Source organism: Barbus barbus (genome assembly GCF_936440315.1).
Source record: "Barbus barbus genome assembly, chromosome: 16".
Taxonomy (NCBI): Eukaryota; Metazoa; Chordata; class Actinopteri; order Cypriniformes; family Cyprinidae; genus Barbus; species Barbus barbus.
The window spans coordinates 26232590-26254216 of record NC_136744.1 but is presented as its reverse complement, the minus strand read 5'-3'; the positions used below and the strand labels follow the sequence as shown (position 1 = coordinate 26254216).

At 36.7% G+C, this 21627-nt stretch overlaps 1 protein-coding gene across 1 annotated transcript in view; it reads right to left on the bottom strand.

The window, feature by feature from the left end:
• The window catches only part of LOC306882661 (cadherin-23-like), a 258486-nt gene that overhangs the window by 33749 nt on the left and 203110 nt on the right, over positions 1 to 21627 (bottom strand). The window contains exons 23-35 of the mRNA XM_079437468.1: positions 21150 to 21360; positions 20917 to 21069; positions 19992 to 20105; positions 18719 to 18867; positions 10007 to 10067; positions 8929 to 9074; positions 8434 to 8569; positions 6381 to 6769; positions 5234 to 5335; positions 4039 to 4188; positions 3824 to 3952; positions 2789 to 2917; positions 351 to 578 (exon numbers count right to left, since the gene is read on the bottom strand). Of these exons, the coding sequence (XP_079293594.1) occupies positions 351 to 578; positions 2789 to 2917; positions 3824 to 3952; positions 4039 to 4188; positions 5234 to 5335; positions 6381 to 6769; positions 8434 to 8569; positions 8929 to 9074; positions 10007 to 10067; positions 18719 to 18867; positions 19992 to 20105; positions 20917 to 21069; positions 21150 to 21360 (2097 nt within the window). The remainder of the gene's footprint in view (positions 1 to 350; positions 579 to 2788; positions 2918 to 3823; positions 3953 to 4038; positions 4189 to 5233; positions 5336 to 6380; positions 6770 to 8433; positions 8570 to 8928; positions 9075 to 10006; positions 10068 to 18718; positions 18868 to 19991; positions 20106 to 20916; positions 21070 to 21149; positions 21361 to 21627) is intronic.

Genomic DNA, 21627 nt, shown 5'->3' with positions numbered 1-21627 from the left:
ACCCAGACCGCTGTGAGGTTCACAACAGCTCTTCCTGTTTCAGAAATAAGGCAGTTTGTGGTTTCCTGTTTTTGCTGTTTAGTTGTTCAGTCAGGCTTTTTAAAGAGTAAATGTAGTATATTATATTTAGTCAAAAAAGAAAAGATAAAAGGAAAAACTTATGTATTAATGTACGGGTGGGATTTCATTGAATCCATTGGGATCTGACTGGATCCTGAAATGCAGGCTAATATATTACTTTTCTCCACCCATGTGGCCTTGGTGAATAAATTAGAGGTGGAGATTTTTTGATGATAGATTACAAAGAAAAAACAGACTGCCAACACACACACACACACACACACACTTACTGATAAAGGTGGCATTCCATCATCTTCCACAGTCACACTGAGTGTGTAATGCTGCTGTTTTTCTCTGTCAGGAGGTGACGGTCGGGTCACTATCTCTCCCGTCATACGGTCCATTCTGAAGGTCAGGTCCTGGTTCCCACCGGTGATGTAGTACGACAGCATGGCGTTGGGTCCGATGTCACGATCTGTCGCTATTACACGCAGGACCGACGTCCCGCCACCCACATTCTAAAACACACATACATATACCCAGTGTTATTTTTTATAGATAATTTTATGTTATATTTTATATATTAGATTTCCTCCCTTTTTTTTTTAGATTTTTGGACTTTATGGAAAAATCGGAAAGGGATCTCAAACTGGGATTCAAACTCGGGACGCCCATAGGGCAACGGCGCTATATGTTGATGTGTTGCCCACGAGGCCATCATGGTCAACAATTTCTTCCTTATTTGGCTATAACTTATTAGGTTATATTATTTATATATATATATATATATATATATATAAATCTATAATAAAATGTATAATGTATAAATTTAATAGAGTCATTTTGACTTTTAAAATAGTATCTAAATTTTTTATAATTGTAATAATTACATACATACATGCATGCATGCATGTGATTTATTACATACATACAAAATTTTAATTAAATAATTAATTATTATAATATACGATTAGATTTTTGTCTACCTTTTTTTTGCCTATAAACTAAACAGGTTTTATTCTGATTATCTTTCTTTCTCTATTTGTTTCTTCCCCCAGACAATCTACCTCATAAAAGTTGTTTTTAAAATATTCCACAATCTTTTAATGCACTTTTTCACAGATTGGAGAGCTTCTGCCATCTTTACTTCTGAGAAACTCTGCCTCTCTAAGACATCCCTTTTATAGCTAATAATGTTACAGACCTGATGTCAGTTAACTTAATTAGTTGCTAGATGTTCTCCCAGCTGAATCTTTTCAAAATGTCTTGCTTTTTCAGCCCTTTGTTGCCCTCGTGCCAACTTTTTTGAGATCTGTAGCAGGCATCAAATTTGAAATGAGCTCATTTAGTGGATAAGTGTAAAGTTTCTCAGTTTAAACCTTTTTTTATGTTCTCTATGTTCTATTGTGAATAAAATATTGACTCATGTGATTTTCAAGTCTTTTAGTTTTCATTTTATTCAAATGTAAAAAACGTCCCAACTAGGGAGGCACGATATTATCGGAATCGGCTGATAATGGCTTTAAAATGTAAATATCGGCATCTGCCTGATATGAAAAAGTATGCCGATATGTCTTGCCGATAATTGCTCAGGGTGTGCTAGTGATTAGATCATGTCAGCAGTGTGGCTCTTTCTTGAAGCAAAGTTTTGTCTGAATGATGATTAGATTCACTCTTTTGGATTGCTGTGTTTAATCTGTGAAAGCACAGAATGACGCGTTCGGTGTGTGATAGAGTAAACAGTAATAGCACGTGCAGCGGCAGCAGTGACAGCCTCCCCCAGGTCCTACTGCCCGTTCGGTAAGGAGTTTTAATTTGTAGGGGGCGCTGTTGGCCTACTTCTAATTAATTTAAAAGTAAAATAGCCTACACAAGTAACATGTAGACTGTTTCTGATTAAATAAAGCAGTAATTAATGTAATAAAATAATGAGTATGTTTTGATTTAAAGGTCAGAATCTATAGCTTGCATGAAAAAAACACCACAAACATGACACTTGTCAATTAAATAATTTGATATATACGGATTTATTCATTAATGTGTAATATGTTTTATTTTTAAACAAATCATAAGAATTTTTACAACTCTTTTGCTTTAAACCATCTACAAATGTTAAATCTTATAAATAAAATGTTAACACTGCATCTTTCTGGGGGAAATAAAATGCAGTGATATAGTTTATTTATAGTCATGTTCAAAGCTTCAATGTGCTGTCAAAAAACCTTCATTATGGTTTATTTAATTCTAACAGATAAGTTCTTGTTAAAAACTAACCAAAATTAAAAATATTTTGCTGATAATTTCTGCACAGGTGAGACTTGGTGTTGTTTCCAAACAAAAAGGAAATATATCGGTATCGGTCAAAATTATTTGAAAAATATCGGCATATCGGATATCGGCAAAAATCCAATATCGTGCATCCCTATTCCCAACATTTCCGGAACTCGGGTTGTATATCCCTACATCTTATTCTATTCTATTCTATTAACTTTTTTATTTATATATGGTACATGTGTTTATTTTATTCACATATAAGTTTTATTATCTGCATGTTGTTGTCTCTGTGTACTAGAAACATTTGACACTAAAACAACTTCCTTGTATGTGCAAACATACTTGGCAATAAAGCTCTTTCTGACTTCTGATGTATTGCATGCAAACATTTGAATGAGTAACACACAGAATCTGCGATGCTGATATCATTGGTTTGAGGTGCTGTGGTTCTGACCTCACTGACGCTGACGTTGTACCCACGAGGGCTCTGCAGCACAGGAGGGTTATCGTTCACATCCAGGATATTCACCGTGAGCGACACGTCTGTGAACCTTGGAGGGGAACCGTTATCCATCGCCCGCACCTGATCCAAACACATTAACACACACAGGAATCCAAGTGGACATCAGTAAACCAACAGCCTTATACCGCAGAACTAATTATGCAAAGCATACTATTTTTAACTTTACAAGGAAACATGTACAAAGTCACAGAGTACAAAGTATGGCTCTGTCTGGAGTGGTTAGGCAATCGAAAGACATTTTCTTATTCAAAGTGAGATGCCTACATGTCTACTTCAGACAGTGCATAGTCTATTTTTTATTAGATGTAACCATTTTAAAATACTTTTATTAATAAATTACACTACCGTTCAAGTTTGGGGTTGTTAAGCATTATTTTTCCTCTTATGCTCACCAAGTCTCCATTTATTTGATTAAAAATATAGTAAAAACAGTACAATTGTCAAAAAATACTACAATTTAACTATCGGTTTTCTATTTGAATATATTTTATAATGTAATTTATTCCTGTGATGCAAAGCTGAATTTTCAGCATCATTACTCCAATCTTCAGTGTCACATAATGCTTCAGAAATCAGTTTAAAATCCTGATTTGCTGCTCAAGAATTTTTTTTTATTATTATGAATGTTAAAATTAATTTTATGCTTTACCATAATAACATAACACATTTTTTCAGGATGCTTTGATGAATAGAAATATGCATTTATTTGAAATATATATTTTTTGTAACAATGTATATGTCTTTACGGCCACCATTGATCAATTTAATGCAACCCTACTAAATAAAAGTATTAATTTCTTGGGAAAAATACTACTGACTCCTACTGACACATTTGAACAGCAATGTATATGTCTAATATAATATGACTTTTAAAAACTAGGGAGCATGCATTCGATATAAAATTTTGTCTAGGAAGTCCCTAGAGTTTGTTACAGAGCCATAATGTCTGTAGTGTTGCTCTCTCACTTTAAGCAGGTAACGGTCCACGGCTTCACGGTCCAGACGGGCATTCAAGCAAACTTCTCCATATGTATTATTGGCTGTGTTGATCTTAAACACGTCCTGCATGTTCCCCGCGATTAAGGTGAAATTCACCTGAAGGAGACAAGAGTGTGATGGAGGCGGGGTTACAAATGATTGACAACTCAGTTAACATTGTTTTGAATATTTCTCTCCCTCACCAGTCCATTTCTTCCAGCGTCTTTGTCCCGCGCCAACACGACCGCAACTCTCTGGCCAATTGGTGTGTCCTCTGGAATATTCACCGACAAATCCGAAGTGATGTCAAACTCTGGGCTGTTGTCATTCTCATCGAGAATGGTGATTGACACCTGTCAAAAGAATAGTGTAATGAAAAATTATATATTAAAAACAATTTTTCTGGTAGAATATTAACATTCGTTGCATTAAAAGGATCTGATGAATAAGAATCACTCACCTTCTACAAATGTGCATAAGGAAGGAAATTAGAAAAAACAATAAAAGAGGTTAAATTACAAAAGAGGTTAAATTAATCATTTATACAGTACATGATCATATTACATACATTTCACATCACTATCACAGACATGAATTTTTAAAGGAAAATTTAAATTTGCTTACCTTGACGCAATCCATGATGTAGATGTGTTTGTTTCTTCATCAGAACAGATTTGGAGAAATTTAGCATTACGTCACCTGCTTACCAATGGATCCTCTGCACTGAATGGGTGCCGTCAGAATGAGAGTCCAAACAGTTTATAAAATCATCACAATAATCCACAAGTAATCCACAGAAACAAATCCATCATTAAGGTGTTCAAACTTTAAACCATCGCTTCTGTCTAAAGAGCAGTAAGAGTCCATAATCCGTTGAAATATCTGTGCATTTTTCTCTCCTGATTTAGACAACACAACTTTTTTTGTCTGGAGAAAGCAATATTATGGATATAAGACTTGTATTTTGCCTGAAAGCAATAGTTTAAAAACCTTTTAATGATGGATTTGGTTATTACAAACACGTATTCACAAGATGTTAACTGATGGACTGGAGTTATGTGGATTACTTGTGGATTATTGTGATGATATTATCAGCTGTTTGGACTCTTATTCTGACGGCACCCATTCAGTGCAGAGGATCCATTGCTAAGCAGGTGATGTAATGCTAAATTTCTCCAAATCTGTTCTGATGAAGAAACAAACTCATCTACATTATGGATGGTCTGAGGGAACATTTTCAGAAAATTTGCATTTTTGGATTAACTATTCCTTTAAAATGTACTTTAATAGACATGATCATATTGTGAACAATTCAGAATAAGAAACAACTGTGTGTGCTTCTCTATAGTGAGGCTATACAGGCCTACAGACTGAACAGATCATAGAGAAACTCATTACCACAGTGGAGTCTCTCTTGGGTCCTCCATCATCGGCCACAACAGTGAGAGTGTATGAATCGCCCTGCTCTCTGTCCAACAGTCCCGTCACAGTAATACGGCCCTGCAGAGCACACAAAATACTTCATTATTTTACAAAATCCATGTAGAGAAATTAACAAAATCTTTGCTGAACTGAATAAAATAAGAATCATTTTCTCCAATGCAAGACAATCCAGTGGTTTTGGCCACTTGGTTTATTCACACCAAGCAGGATTTTTCGCTGTGTCAAGCTGGTAAAAGAAACCCATTATAAACCCATGCTCATTTTCCCAACTATCTAGCTTCATTTTTTGCAACAACAACAACAAAAAAAACTCACTGGCAATTAAAATTTAACTTTTAGGTTCATGGGTCCTTTCCTTATATTTTAGGGCAAACCTAGAATCTACAAAGTTTTTTTTCACATATTCTACACAGATTTTTCTTAAAAAAAAACTAAAAAAAAAAAACTAAAAACTAAACTGGATGGATTTAAGCACAGTAGATGTGTTAAACAGACATGAGAGTACTAGTCAAACGTTGACCTGCTGCCTAGTCGATTAGTAAAAATTAGTCATCGTCTGTGCCCCATCACATACAGTATTTTCTTTTTGAGTTCAAGATTTTTATTTGTCACATACACAATTATACAGAGTATAACCAGCAGTGAAATGTAGGTTGTTGCATATTCAGTTCCTGCCTCACTCTCGGTGTGAACATGCATTTATTAAGACATCAAAAATTCACATCTTAAAAGGTAGTATAGGAGATTTCGGAGGGGCTAGCAATAGCAAGCTAGATTTGAAAGCATAAGATCCCACCCTCTCTTCAAATCACTCTCCAAAGCCACGCCTCCCCCAAAACACCTAAACGCGCACAGGCAGACCAGAGGCTAACCAGTGACACGATGAGAGACAATGTTGGTGGAGGGTTGAACGCAACGCTGTCTTATGCCTTCCACAGACAATATAAATACATTAAGACTGGATGTGAAGAGACTTTCAACCAGCATAACAAAAAAATGTTTCTGAACCAAATCACCTACCCTGCTTTTAAAACCGCCACACTCATTTCTGATTATCTTAAAATATAACCTGTCTATTACGTTATATATCGAGTTTTCTCACCGTGACACTGTCAATCTTAAAGAGCGACAGGGCAGCAGGTGAGGTGTCGGGGTCGAAGCGGTACGTCAGCTGGTTCAGGTTATCGGCCGACTGCGCCTTCACCTGAACCACCTCTGTTCCAGTGACAATGTTCTCTCTCAGAGATGCTTCGTAACCGGCTGATAGAAAGGCCACGGCTTCGTCCAGTTCATTGAGTAAAGTTACGTAGACGGTGCAGTAGCCGCGGTGGAATGGTGGAGACTGATCTGTGGCTGAGATGTTCATTAAATAGCTGGTCTTGGTCTCGTAGTCCAAGTAATCCACAGTGGTTACCAGACCTGTACTCACATCGACCTCAAACTTACGGTCAGAACCAGAGACCAGAGCATACGCTACAGCACCCCCATCACCTAAAATAAGAGAGACAGCAAAAGGCTGGAATTAGAACGATTTTTCTTTGTGAAGGAAAGTTAAAAAACATTTTTATACAGACTAAATCCAGATGCACATTCTGTACATGACAGACTAAATCCAGGAGAACTGTGGCAAACATCTCCAAGATGCTTCAAGAAACCTACCTGCAAAGCTACAGTACTGTTAAAAGTTTTAGGCACTTGAGTAAAAATGCTGTAAAATGAGGATGCAATCAAAAATAAATATGTCATAAATAGATTTTCTTTATCAATTAACTAAATTAAATCAACATTCGGTGTGACCATCCTTTGCGTTTAAAGCAGCTTTTGCCCTACAGTAGGTGCACTTGCACATAGTTTTTCAGGAAGCTTTGCAGGTAGGTCTCTTGAAGCATCTTGGAGACGTTGCCACAGTTCTTCTGGATTTAGTCTGTCTCAGTTTGTTTTGTTTCTTCATGTCATTCCAGACAGACTGGATGATAATGATGAGATTTCTGTGTGGAGCAATGGCTGTTGTCAGACTCCTTGTGCAAACAAAAAAATCTCACTGGATTATTACAATTAATGGCAATATGTTTGGAAATGTAAACCGATATTTCCTACTGACACACTACAGCAAAATATAGAAATAACAGACTTAAAACCATTTTTAGCCGGTGAAAATACTAGTGTTCTAATAACTTTGGTCACCACTGTATCACTGTTACATTTAACTGCATTTCTAACATGTTTGAAATGAACATTAAAATGTTGATCAATTTTAAAAATGTTAATTATTAATTTATAAATGTTAATTAAAAAATGTTAATTATTTATTTTAATACTACGTTGATAATTGATTGATTTTATTTTCAAGTGGCACTCTTAGTCCTCCAGTGTTGTGAGCTAACTATTTCAATGACGATCTTTATTTATATACAGTATCAGGACTGAACTCTAGCATACTGCACTCTAAACCTCAGGCCAGCGAAGACAGATGGTTGGACGTCTGTCCAGTTTATGACATGCTGGACATCCTCTATGAGGAAGTGAAACAGGGAAGCAGTTACAGACACAATCAGAAGTGCAACAGCAATGTTGTGATATCGTTTGGCATTAAGAACCAATGGAAAAATACAACACAGCTTGAGCTATGTTTGGTGCATGACACACACCCACTTAAAGGTCAAAATAAATAAGTGTTATGAATACACAATAATAGCACTCACATATATTCTTATCAGACAAATTTACCTCCTCAGTGAACTAATCTGGACCACAAACACATACAAAGGCCAATTCATGAGTTCACACTTACATATATTTAGCACGAGTAAGGTAATGCGTATTTGGCAAGTATGGTAATGCATAGTTGGTGTGCTGTCCTGGGGAAGGACTCCAAGCTCGGGAATGGCCCAAACCCAGAGGATCCCCCCATATAGTGTGGTGAGAACTCTAGTGATACTTTTGAGTGGAGAAGGGGCGGTGGAGGGATGCTGATTAACCATCAAATGAATAGAGGTATGTCAGCTGTATTTATATCCGTGCATTGATTGACTTGAGTGCGTACCACTTGTGTTTAATTAGGCTAAGTATCTGATGTGCTCCTCCCGAACTTTGTTAATAAAACATCATGAAGAGAGTGTGTTTGCACAGGCTTGTGGGTAGATTGTGTTGTGTACCTGTGTCGGGGTCTGTAGCTCGGACCACTACCACAGATGTCCCGATCCCAGCGGTCTCTCTGAGCCCCAGCCGATTGTACTGCGACTGAGTGAAGACTGGAGACTCGTCATTCACGTCCTCCACATACACAATCACCTGCAGACACAAACTCAATCACAGTCTGATTCACAACACACATACTGCTACACACATATTATATTTAGTACTTCTCTTTAATGACGTTTCAGTAATATATATAAAAAACATTTATAGCTAGATTTAATACAATGTGCAGGCTATTAAACAATGTTAACTATGTAAAGCAGGCATTGTTTTAGCAACCTTGCATTCAAATCTGAATCTATTCTAATATGCAAAGTGCACTTCACTTTTTAATCAGTTCCTGATAGATTAAATCAAGTCCTTTTTATCACTGAACTTCCCTTTTTACTTGAAAATGTGTCACATTATGAAGCAAAATAAGATGCTTTAAATGTTATATTCTAGGGTTTTACCCTAACAGAGCTGCGCATGCTGCCCTGGTCACTGTTGTAGGCCTCCACCTCCAGCACATGAGAGCTGCGTGTCTCTCGGTCCAGAGCCACAGTTCCTCTGCTGATGAGTCCAGACAGACTGTCCATAGTAAACTGACCATTGTTGCCTACAGATAGAAAATCACACACACATAAGCCATACTCTGAAACAGTACATCACATGAAGGCTGAGGTTGAAAACAATCGTGCTAATTTATGTTTCCTAGTTAGTCTCTGTTTGTTTAAACATGTCAAATAGAGTCATATATTTCCAAAAGAAAAGAAAATGGTTAATATTGTCTGTATTATATCTCATAATTCAACCTTTTTTTCTCACATTTCTGAGAAAAAAATTCTGAATTGTAAGATATAAACTCAAAATTCTAACTTGTGTCTTCAAAAAAGTCAGATTTGCAATATGTACACTCAGCATTATTGCAAATCTGACTTTTTTCTCTGAATTCTAAGTTCAGCGATATTGCACATTTTGCAATTGTCTTTTTTCTGTCAGATTTAAAAAATAAAATTAGTAATGGCGCCTTTTTATCTCACAGTTCAGTTTTCTTTTCAAAATTTTAAATTTGCATATCACAATTTAAACTTTTCTTCTTAGAACTCTGAAAATCTCAAAATTCTTTTTTTTTTTTGCAGAATTTTGAGTTTATATTTCAAAATCTGGACTTTTCTTCTTGGAATTATGAGTTTATTTCTCCCAATTCTGAATTATATTTTGCAATTCCGAGAAGAAACAAAAAGTCAGAATTGTGAGTTATAAACTCAGAATTGCGAGACAAAAAGTCACAATAGCTTTTATTAATTAATTTACTTATTTTTTTAATCTGTGGTGAAAACAAGCCCCCCCCCCAGTGCTTACAGTATTCCACAGTTGACTGAAAATACTGAAAATATTTCTCTAAAGTTTTTTTTTTTTACACTTTTTTTGTACATTAAGTAATGCAACAATGTTGGTTAGTTAGTGTAGTAAACTGTCGGAGTGCATCTGATCAAGGCACTGAGGTGTGACATCAGGGAAACAGGAAGAATAAATAGGCCTAGTTACCGGAGAGAATCCTGTATAGAACTCTTCCATTCTCCCCCTGGTCTGCATCTGTGGCCTGAACCTGCAGACGGACATAAACACACGTAACCACAACACGTACAGACGCATGTACTACTAAATAACGAGAGTGAAAGTATCGCTTAACTCACTGCACACCCACACAAGCCTAAACAATAATATAACCACAACATATATGATACTTTAGAAACACGCAACTCTTAATCACACAATTACAATTGGACACTTATTCTCACTGCAACATAACTTAATTTCTTCATAACTAACAACACAAAATAAAACACAGTATGTTTTTTTTGACTCAACCAATAAAGTGAGTTTGGGGCGGGGCTATCTGATGATCAGTTGAAGACCGATTAAACCTAAAACCCCCTTAACGGCAGTAAAACACACAGTCTGAAATGGCTAGATTTCAAATACCCTAACGTCTAATGAATAGTTATATTTATTATTAACAGTAATTGGAATAAATAATTCCAGTGAATAATATAGTTAATTTGCCCATTGCTGACTGTTTATGCTTTCTAAGCAATTTGTTACATTTGGAATGTTTAATCACAGGTTCAAATATGGCTTGTCCAATCAGAATTCAGAGTCAGGACTAACTGTTTTATTTATGCAGTTGTGTTTGGTGCCACTACTGGCACATAAATGAAACACTTTACCTTTAAATGGTCATAATGGCATGACATGGGCTTGAAAACACATATACAACTTCAATGATCTCATAAATCCCAGAAACAATGATCAGAAGTTGTTCCTGAATATATTTACACACATAAATGTAAAGCAGTAAAAACCATTTAGCACACACTAAAGACATCTGTATATTAGTCAAATCCTACTGACAGTGAGGAGGACAGCCCCTCCTTCAGACTCATTAGCTTTATAAAAAGATGTGGAGAGGAGAAGAAAGGAGTAGGGGATGAGGAGGAGGAGGGGGAGAGAAAGAAAGCAGGGTCTAGGGGGGTCTCTTGGAGAGCGATGAATAGAACAGGCAGACCGGACCATACCAACACATGGGGGGTTAAAACTTGAGACCGAAAGTTTGGCTCAGAATGAGTGTTTAGTTCAAGAAACACAGTGCCATGGTCTGCTGATCGCAAAACACAAAAAGATTGATTTTGAGTCTCTCTGAACGGATATCAGCTGCACATATCCTCATCCCCATCTTCCAGGAGTCTCATCTCCAACACTCTTTGTGACAACGTGATTTGAATCAAGGGGAACTTTGGAAGAGACTCCAACCACATCCAACGCTAAAGGTAAAGCTGAACAACAAAGTATAAATCTGAAAAATCATTGTTATTCGATGAACCCCTGTTGGAAACAAGTTGTGTTTTGGATGCTGGTGCCCCTATATGGGCTTTTTCATTTTTATTCTTCTGAGCGACGCAGCTATGTCCACCAGCACCAAACCCACACTAACCAGCATGAACCAGCATGAATAATCATTTAGCAATGCCAAAAGCATTTTGTTTTGCCATATTGTCAGTCATAAATTATATGGGACGACATGTTATATTACAGTTTTTTTACTAATTCATGGATATGCAATGTCTGAAATCACAACACAATAATTGCCACAGAGATTACTTTTTGGGGAAATAGTGAGTGAGATTGTGCAAATTTGTATATAACTATAGACATTAGTGCACATAGTGTGCACTACTGTTCAAAAGTTGTTGTTTTTGAAATAAATACTTTTTTCAGAAGATTGTTACAGAATTCTATTTAAAAAAAAAAATTTTCACTAAAAATGTATCACAGTTTCAACAAAAATATAAATCCCCACAACTGTTTTCAATATTGATAACAAGCATATTAAAAAGATTTCTGAAGCATCATGTGACACTGAAGAGTAATTATGCTGAAAATTCAGCTTTGCATCACAGGAATGAATTACATTTTAAAATATATCAAATAGAAAAGTTATTTTATCAATTAAGCTTGAAACAAAACCCAAATATGAAAAAAAACTCTAATGTGACTGTTCTCATTGAAATATATTTACAAAAATTCACTTTAAATGAGAAAAACTAATTTAAGCTGCCTGCTTGAGCAAAGCCTAAAAATGTGATGATGTGGGCATAAATGCACATCAGCAGATCCATACAGTGGTAACTAATCAAGTGTTTCACTAACAATAGTTCTCGTCTGAGTGGCCTTTTCAGCCTGTTTGTGGCATTTAAGATGAGGAATAATTTCATGTCTCAATGTGTTTTCACCAAAGCGATAAGTCACACTCTGTGCTCAGAATTTAACATGCTGACATTTAGGAGCAGAGTAATTGGTGGCTTGAGTGCTAGGCATGCATGTGTGTGTGTTTCAGATGCAATTTAGCTTGCAAAAAAATAGAAATAACATAAACCAGCCACATTTCTCATCTGACTGCTCACTTAGTGGGGCACCAACATTTTTAATGTCAAATGCCATTTCAAATGTGTGTTTATGGGAGCGATGTAGGCAAGAAACATACTGTACTTGACGCAAGCACACAAAAACAGATGTGAATGCTTAGCTAATGCATTTGCCTCTTTGTATGTAATAAAATGTGTTTTTAGTTTACTGCAGGGGTGTCCAATCCTGCTCCTGGAGGGCCAATGTCTTGCAGAGTTCAGCTCCAACCCGCTCAAAAATACTTTCCTGGAAGAATCTAGTGATCCTGAAGGCCCTGATAAGCTGGTTTAAATGGGGTTGGAACTAAACTCTGCCAGACAGGAAACCTCTGTGTTACTGTGATGGTGATGGAATTATCTACAACTGTAATGTCCATACACTGTAAAAAAGTACATCTTAGTGTTTAATTAGTGTAGGGTAAAACAGGATGCTACTTTAGAAGCAATGCTGCATATGATATTAAGAATATGAGAGTGTTTAAAAACAGTGTATTTTAAAAAGTGTATAGTGAATTTTGAAAAAAACTAAAGAAAACACTCAAATTAAAGACATTTTCACTGAAGACAAGCCTTAATATTGTTATTTATTTCAAGTAAATGTATCTAGTTTTAAGGATTTTTAGATATTTTGACAGAAAATTTAGACAAAAACTTAAGCCAGATTCTCTTCCATGACAGTTGTTGATCCGAAGGAGAAAATGACGGTAAAAGACGATGCTGAGAAGCAGCGCTGTAAATGCTATACATGCATATTTGTGTTGTGTTATGAATTGCTGTACAACACATTTCTGAACATAATGCATAAAATCGCAGGTGCAGCTAGAAGTGTTTGCGTTTATGTGCTTGTTTAAATTTTCCTGATCTTCAGAGCTTCAGAGTCTGTGTGTGTGTGTGTGAGTGAGTGAGTGAGAGAGAGACAGAGAGGAACACACTCGTGCTAATCTGTAATCAATACAGTGCAATATAAATCTACTATACTTTGACCTTTCTTGACATTTCTTTTGAGAAATCGCTCAGTCATTCTGATAGAGTTGCGTTCTGAACGGCATGTGTAGAGCTGCTAGATGGTTATGACGATAAGGTGTGTGTAGGTGTGCAGCCCCACCACCACAAACCACACTCTGTACCAAGAGGAAAATGTACTCAGAGGTTGCTCTGTCAATGCTCAGGAGACATCTTGAGCTGTTTCATTTGAGTATTAACACTGCCTCAGATGTTTCTCCTACAAATCCTGACGAGCAGTGTTATTTTAGTATTATTTCATAGTATTTATTATTCATTTGAATATTCTTTTATTTTTGTTTTGTTTAAATTTGTATTTTTGTCATTTTATCAGTTTGTGTTTAATAATTGTTTAATTAATTTGGTGATATATGTGACCCTAGACCACAAAACCAGTCATAGGGGTCAATTTTTCAAGATTGAGATTTATACAGCAACGGAAAGCTGAATAAATAAGCTTTCCATTGATGTATGGTTAGGATAGGATTTGTTAGGGCAGGACAATATTTGGCTGAGACACAACTATTTGAAAATCTGGAATCTCAGGGTGCAAAAAAAAATAAAATAAATCTAAATATTGAGAAAATCACCTTTAAAGTTGTCCAAATGAAGTTCTTAGCAATACATATTACTAATCAAAAATTAAATTGATCTATTTACAGTAGGAAATGTTCCATGAAGATATTTTGTACATGATCTTTACTTAATGTCCTAATGATTTTTGGCATAAAAGAAAAATCAATAATTTTGACCCATACAATGTATTTTTGGCTATTGCTACAAATATACCCCAGCAACTCAAGACTGGTTTTGTGCTCCAGGATCACATATGATTATAAGCACAGAGCTCATGAAATGAGATCATGAGCTTCATAACACTTTTGAGCGCAGATTACCTCGACAAATCTAGTGCGAGACATTTTGATCTCACATGTGAGATTGCTAGGATCTTTTTTTGGCAAAAAAAAAAATAAAACACCACAGAACAAGATTCCCTTTTTGAGAATGAAATGCATACTTCGGACCACTATGACACATGCAAGCTCTTAGCACTTGCGTTCAAAGTCCGTTTGCTCTCCATCTCTTTGCTACCTAAGAGAAACAACTGAGATATTGAAGAGATTTTTCTTTTTAAGCATACACAAACACCTGTTAACCACATCCTGGCATCTTGCATGCATCTAGCTCAAGCACACATTCACACTTTTGCACAAGCCTGAACCCAGAGTGTCACAAAAACACCTACATCTCTACTATAAACACGCTCCACTTAACACAGATTTAACTCTTCCTGTTTTGCATCTCTACAGATCCAGGAACGACATGGATGCTCCCTTCAATCTGTCCCTGTCTAATCTCTCACTTCCGATTTCCCCAACATCTCCACCTCTGGATCTTCACCATCCCCTCCAGACCATCATCATCATCATCATCGTGTGTCTGTTTATTCTGTTTGGGGGCTTCGTGATCTTTCTGGCGGTGGGCTGCCCGTCGGGAGGGTCCTGGGGTGTGGATGGGGACTGCGGCCCGGCAGACGGTTTCTCCTGCGGACAGGCTCTGTCCAGCGAGCCCCAGCTGAAGCTATGGAAGCGTTTGGGCTCGATGAGGCAGTCTTTTTCCTCCGCGCCGACCTTCAGAAGACCCGTTCAGCCATACACAGCCCAGAGTAGGAAGCAATCGGGGTCAATGCCGCCCGCAGAGTCAAAGACAAACGACTCCCACACATATATTACTATACCGGCTCTGCTGCAGTATTCCACCGAGATATAAGCTCTGTTGCATCACCTAGTGAGCGGTCTTGCTATCTAGAACCTACATAAGCAACAGCCTTCTAAGTGACTGATTTAAAGTGCATTTCATAGGCAACAACTATGTGCATCATAGGAAACTTGACTCAAAATTGATTTCAAAGGAGTTGTAAGCTTGTTGCTAAGATAGTGATGCGATTCTCCAACAAGCACAAAAATGCAAAACAAGCAAATATGAAATAAAAACAATTGAATTGAATTTAAACTGACTACTTTATCTATGACTCCATGTATTGAAATAAATGTATTTAGTATCTTGTCAGCAATTTTCACTGAGCTTAGTGCATTGCATTCTGGGGTTACTGTACCTTTTCCATGAAGAATGCATTTGATACTGCTATGGTTATGGTTATTAAAAAATACAAGTATTTAAAACATTTTTACTAATCAAAAGAAAAAAAAAACTGAAATTAAATTTAAATATTAGAAAATATTAAAACTAAACTAAAATTAGCAACGTTGCTTTGGCAACTAACTAAAATACGTTTAAAATGACTAACTGGAAATAAAAGTAAAACTGAAATAAAAATAAACCTAAACAGTAAGAGTAAAACACTAATTAAATTGACAACAAAATAAATATATATATATATATATATATATACACACATACACACACACACACACACACACACACAGGCCACTTTATTAGGTACACCTTCATAGTACCGGGTTGGACCCCCTTTTTCCTTCAGAACTGCCTTAATTCTTCATGGCATAGATTCAACAAGGTGTTGGAAACATTCCTCAGAGATTTTGGTCCATATTGACATGATAGCATCACGCAGTTGCTGCAGATTTGTCGGCTGCACATCCATGATGCGAATCTCCCGTTCCACCACATCCCAAAGGTGCTCTATTGGATTGAGATCTGGTGACTGTGGAGGACACTTGAGAACTCATTGAACTCATTGAAACCAGTCTGAGATGATTTGAGCTTTGTGACATGGTGCATTATCCTACTGGAAGTAGCCATCAGAAGATAGGTACACTGTAGTCATAAAGGGATGGACATGGTCAGCAACAATACTCAGCTAGGCTGTGGCGTTTAAACGATGCTCAATTGGTACTAAGGGGCCCAAAGTCCTCCACAGCCTTAACCGTTGAGACAAGGCAGGATGGATCCATGCTTTCATGTTCTTTACGTCAAATTCTGACCCTACCATCTGAATGTCGCAGCAGAAATCGAGACTCATCAGACCAGGCAATGTTTTTCCAATCTTCTATTGTCCAATTTTTTGTGAGCCAGCGCGAATTGTAGGCTCAGTTTCCTGTTCTTAGCTGACAGGATGTCTTCTGCTGCTGTAGCCCATCTGCTTCAGGGTTCGACGTGTTGGCCGTTCAGAGATGGTATTCTGCATACCTAGGTTGTGGTTATTTGAGTTACTGTTGCCTCTCTATCATCTCTGACCAGTCTGCATTCTCCTCTGACCTCTGACATCAACAAGGCATTTTCGTCCACACAACTGCCGCTCACTGGATATTTTCTCTTTTTCGTACCATTCTCTGTAAACCCTAGAGATGGTTGTGAGTGAAAATCCCAGTAGATCAGCAGTTTTTGAAATACTCAAACCAGCCCGTCTGGTACCAACACCATTCCACGTTCAAAGTCACTTAAATCCCCTTTCTTCTCCATTCTGATGCTCGGTTTGAACTTCAGCAAGTCGTCTTCACCACATCTAGATGCCTAAATGCATTGAGTTGCTGCCATGTGATTGGCTGATTAGCAATTTGTGTTACCAAGCAATTGAACAGGTCTACCTAATAAAGTGGCAGGTGAGTGTTATATATATATATATATATATATATATATATATATATATATATATATATATATATATATATATATATATATATATGCTTAGGTTTTGGAAAAGAGTTATAGATATGTACACAATCAAAGCAAACACGAGAGAAGAAACTGCAACCTTGGCTGTAGCTCTGACAGGGACAAGCAAACTCATTTCATTCACTATTCGCTTCAATCGAAACAAGATGTGACTCAACAATCCGACCATACGGTGGCTGCAACTCTATAAACAGCTGGACGTTGCCGAAATCACCTTCTCTACTGGTGAGGAGACTAACCCACATGACCTGGATGAGCAAAGACCAGGTGCTGTCTTAGTAATGGTGGCCATTTTGACTGGCCAATAACATCATTACTATTTATTTTGAGGAAATTCTGATTCATTTGCATGCATGTAGCCACGAGTATTAGTACACTTAAATCACACATAAACCTGTCTGAATGTCATAGCGTTAGAAACTAAAATAGCAAACCAATTTGCATTCGTTTACAATTGTGTAACCACTGACATTTGACCAGTGTTGGGTAAGTTACCCCTAAAAATTAATTAATTACTAGCTACAAATAACATTTTCAACGTTGTAATTAGATTACTGTACTAATTACTCTCTGTAAAAAATATTGCTGTATTTATATTTCTAAATCCCATATCAGCCTCGACCAGTCGAACAATACAAGGACAGACATGAAACTGCTCCTTTAATACTTACAAATTATTTAATACAAAATTGCATAAATTATTCTTGAACTGACCAAAGTATTTAAAGGGAGAAGGTGACATTAAAACATTTTAACATAGTTCATTTTTTATGTTAAATTCACTATTGTTTTAAATGGAATTGCTCTATAGTCTATACAGTATTTAATGCAATTACATCAGAAGTAACAGTAATTAAATTACAGAAAAAAAAGAAATAATCCCTTCCTTTACTTTTTCAAGGGAAAAGTAATTTAATTACAGTAATTACTTCGTAATGCAGTACACCACACTGCATTTAACAGCCATAACTTTATTTTGAACAGGGTAATTGTTTTATCATTTAAAACTTATTTTTAAGAAATGTTTAGCTGGAAAAAATGTATTTGTGCTATCTTTAAATAATGCACTTCTGACATTAAGTGTGCTTTAAGTGTCCAGATTGTAAAAAAATTAAATAAATAAATAACTGTTGTTGTGCCACTGTGACTCTGGTTTGTCTCATAACAGCAAATTCACGTAAACTAAAACAAAGCTTTGCATATTAAAGATGGAATATTCCCCAAACTAACTTCAATAACAGTTCAATATCAACTTCAACATATGCAAAGAGGTAAAAACCCTTTGAAAATGAAAACGTCCTTCATTTAGTCATGAGTTGTAGAACTCTGCAGAAATGATTCTGCTGACTTTGTAGAATTTAAGTGTCGTCATGGTTACCCTATTATGGCACTGTTGCCAGCCTAGAGATCGTCACAGTTTCCAGCACAGCGGAACATCACATCACTGAAAACATGCTAATGCTGCCATTGTTACAGACAAACACAATGACAAACATACGGCTTCACGTGATGCATCATAATACCAGTATTGAAATAGTTCTGCTGTCATTTACCAGAATAAAAATGATTATTTTATTAATGTCTGTGAGTACAGTTTTTATATATCAGAGTGAATTTTGAATATGAGCGTGTGTACCTGTAATATAATAGTTCCTCTGGGTATGTTCTCCAGGACGCTGGTCTCATAGCTGTTCTGGAGGAATATTGGCCTGTTGTCATTGACGTCCAGCACCTCTACATATACTGTAGCTGTTCCTGTCCTCCGACCTCCCGCTGGACCATTATCTGTGGGAAAACCATCAACAGTCTGGTCAATACAGATAGGAAATGCTACTCTCAGTACAAATAAAATTCAGTACAAATATCAAGGTTGACCAATTACTTTAAGAGTTTTCTCTCAATAAATCAAAATTTTCTGCCAATTGATAGAAAGTAGTTTTTGTAGTAGTTATGTTTAAGTACTGGGTAGGGTTAAGAGTTCTAGAAAATGGTTATGCAGAATAAGGTAATATGTGCTTTAGAGGTACAGCCAATATGCTAGTAATATGCAACGAGTCAATGAATAGTGTTCCCTAATCTAAAGTCTAACTGGATTATTTTACATAGATTAGACTCAAGAAAAGTTGGAATTCTTGCTGGAATGTTTGGTATACTTTACAAAAATGTATATAATTATATTTTGTTTTTCTAATTCATATTATATGCATTCTAATTTATATTATTCCTGATATTAACAGGTTTTCAATGATCGTGGGAACCCTAAAAGCAACATAGAAACACTGCCACAATACAGCCATTATGACTGGTAGTACTAGTCATCTTTAAATAAACAATAGTTGTACCAAGCAACAGAATACCATATGACTGTGCTAAAACTGGCTTGAGCCACATACAAAAGACCCACAGAACATACACCTTGACAGTTTTGGCTTACCACATTCACTGCAATTGGTGTAAAAGAAAAAAATTATAATAAAAAAAAAATAAAATAAAAAAATCAATCAATCAAATATTCATATGATTAAACAAATAGATTTTGCATGAAAATTACTTGGAAGAGTGTTTGTTTTTGAAGCATTATAAAGAGTAAATATTCCCAGATTCATGTGCTCTGGTCTTCCAAAACACGCATTTCATTCCATCATAATTAACGTTTAGAATCAGACAAGAATAATGATGGACTTGACATAACATTCTTAGTATTGAAAAAAGTGGGCAGCGTATTTTTGTAGAAGCTCATTAAACAGGTAACAGCTACAGTAGTTCTAAACGCTGCACTCAACTCACACAGGAAACCACAAAACTAGCTTTAAACTCAAAGTCATTCAGACAGGAAGCTGCAGCAGATCATACCACATGTGCATGCACACATGCATAACCAATGGTTTTAACACCAATATGAAACTCACCAATTGCTTCAATCACCAGTCTGTATGAGGCCTGAGTCTCGCGGTCCAGACCAACCACGGTCCGTACTACACCGGTCCGAAATCCCACGCTAAACTTTCCATCCTGGTTTCCTCCTATGGGACACATAAACACATACACCTTAACTCGACTTAATTTACCAGTATTTAACATTTGGATTTTTTGAAGCAATTAAGTTATAATCCATTACTTTTCACAAAGATAAAGAGTGGCACCATAAGCATAAAATATGCTGCAAAACAACTTTTTACTAAATTGGTGATTTTTTTCTAATAAACATAAAATGAAATTTCTTTACACAAATACCTGGTTAAGTAGTATTTTTTTTTTTTTACCAATTCAACTATATTTAAATACCTTTAGTAAAGATAATGATGTGGTGCTCTTTTAATAAGCATAAAAAAACACAAATATTTGGCAAAATACTTTTCACTGCTGAATGAGGTTCATCTGTCATCCTAAATGCATTTTTTTTCACTTCCCAATGCATTAGGGCAGGGGTGCCCAATCCTGCTCCTGGTGATCGACTGTCCTGCAAAGTTCAGCTCCAACTCTAATCAAACACACTGGAAGCAACTAATTAAGGTCTTCAGGATCACTTGAAAATTAAAGGCAGGTGTGTTTGATTAGAGTTGGAGCTGAACTTTGCAGGAGAGTCGATCACCAGGAGCAGGATTGGGCACCCCTGCATTAGGGCATATTTAGAAAGTGCCTTCACAAAACAGCACTCCTTAAAATGCTGCCTATGTAGGCCGTTGCACTAGATTTTGTAACAGAGCCTCAGCTTCATATCCGTTAAAAGCCGTTCGCTGTGGGTCACAGCAGTCCCAACCAAAATCCCACAGTGTTGCTCCGTCAGCACAAACTCACTCGCACCCACTGATCTGTGACCTTCTGCACTCTGACCTGTGATAAAATAGCTGAGCTCTGCGTTAAGACCAGCATCATTATCCGTGCAGTTCAGTCTGACCACCACGTAATCACGGGGCACGTTTTCATCCAACGATACGTTATAAACGCTGGGGAAGAAGGTTGGCGTCTCATCATTCATGTCCAAAACTGCACAGAAAGAGTGACAGACATTAAGATGACTTAGCATCTGCATCAAAACACATCCAGACAGTGATCCTGCTCTGTACCTGTGATAGTGAGAGTACTTGTGGATGTTCGTGGAAACTGGCCTGCGTCATACGCGATAATCCTCAAATAATAGTGGCCAATCTGCTCGCGGTCCAGCACTGCGGTGGAAACCAGGACTCCTGTGGTGGTATTGAGCCTGAAGTACATCCCCATCTGGAGGGCCATGGTTACCGCACCATTGTCACCTTCATCAGGGTCCTGCACCTGCACCTGAAGGAGGAAACCAGCAGGGGGCGGCAGAGCACAGGACAGTTTTATTACAAGAACTTCAGTAGAACTCGACATTAAATCAAAGATGACCCCAAAAGTGTTGCAAGACCCCTTGGAATTTTATGCCATTTTTATTTTGAGTACAAAAAGTGTTCCAAAGTTTTAGTCAGTAAGATATTTTTTTACTGTTTTTGAAAGAAGTCTCTTATATTCACTTATATCCAAAAACAGTAATAATGTGATTTTTTTTTTAATTACTGTTTTCTG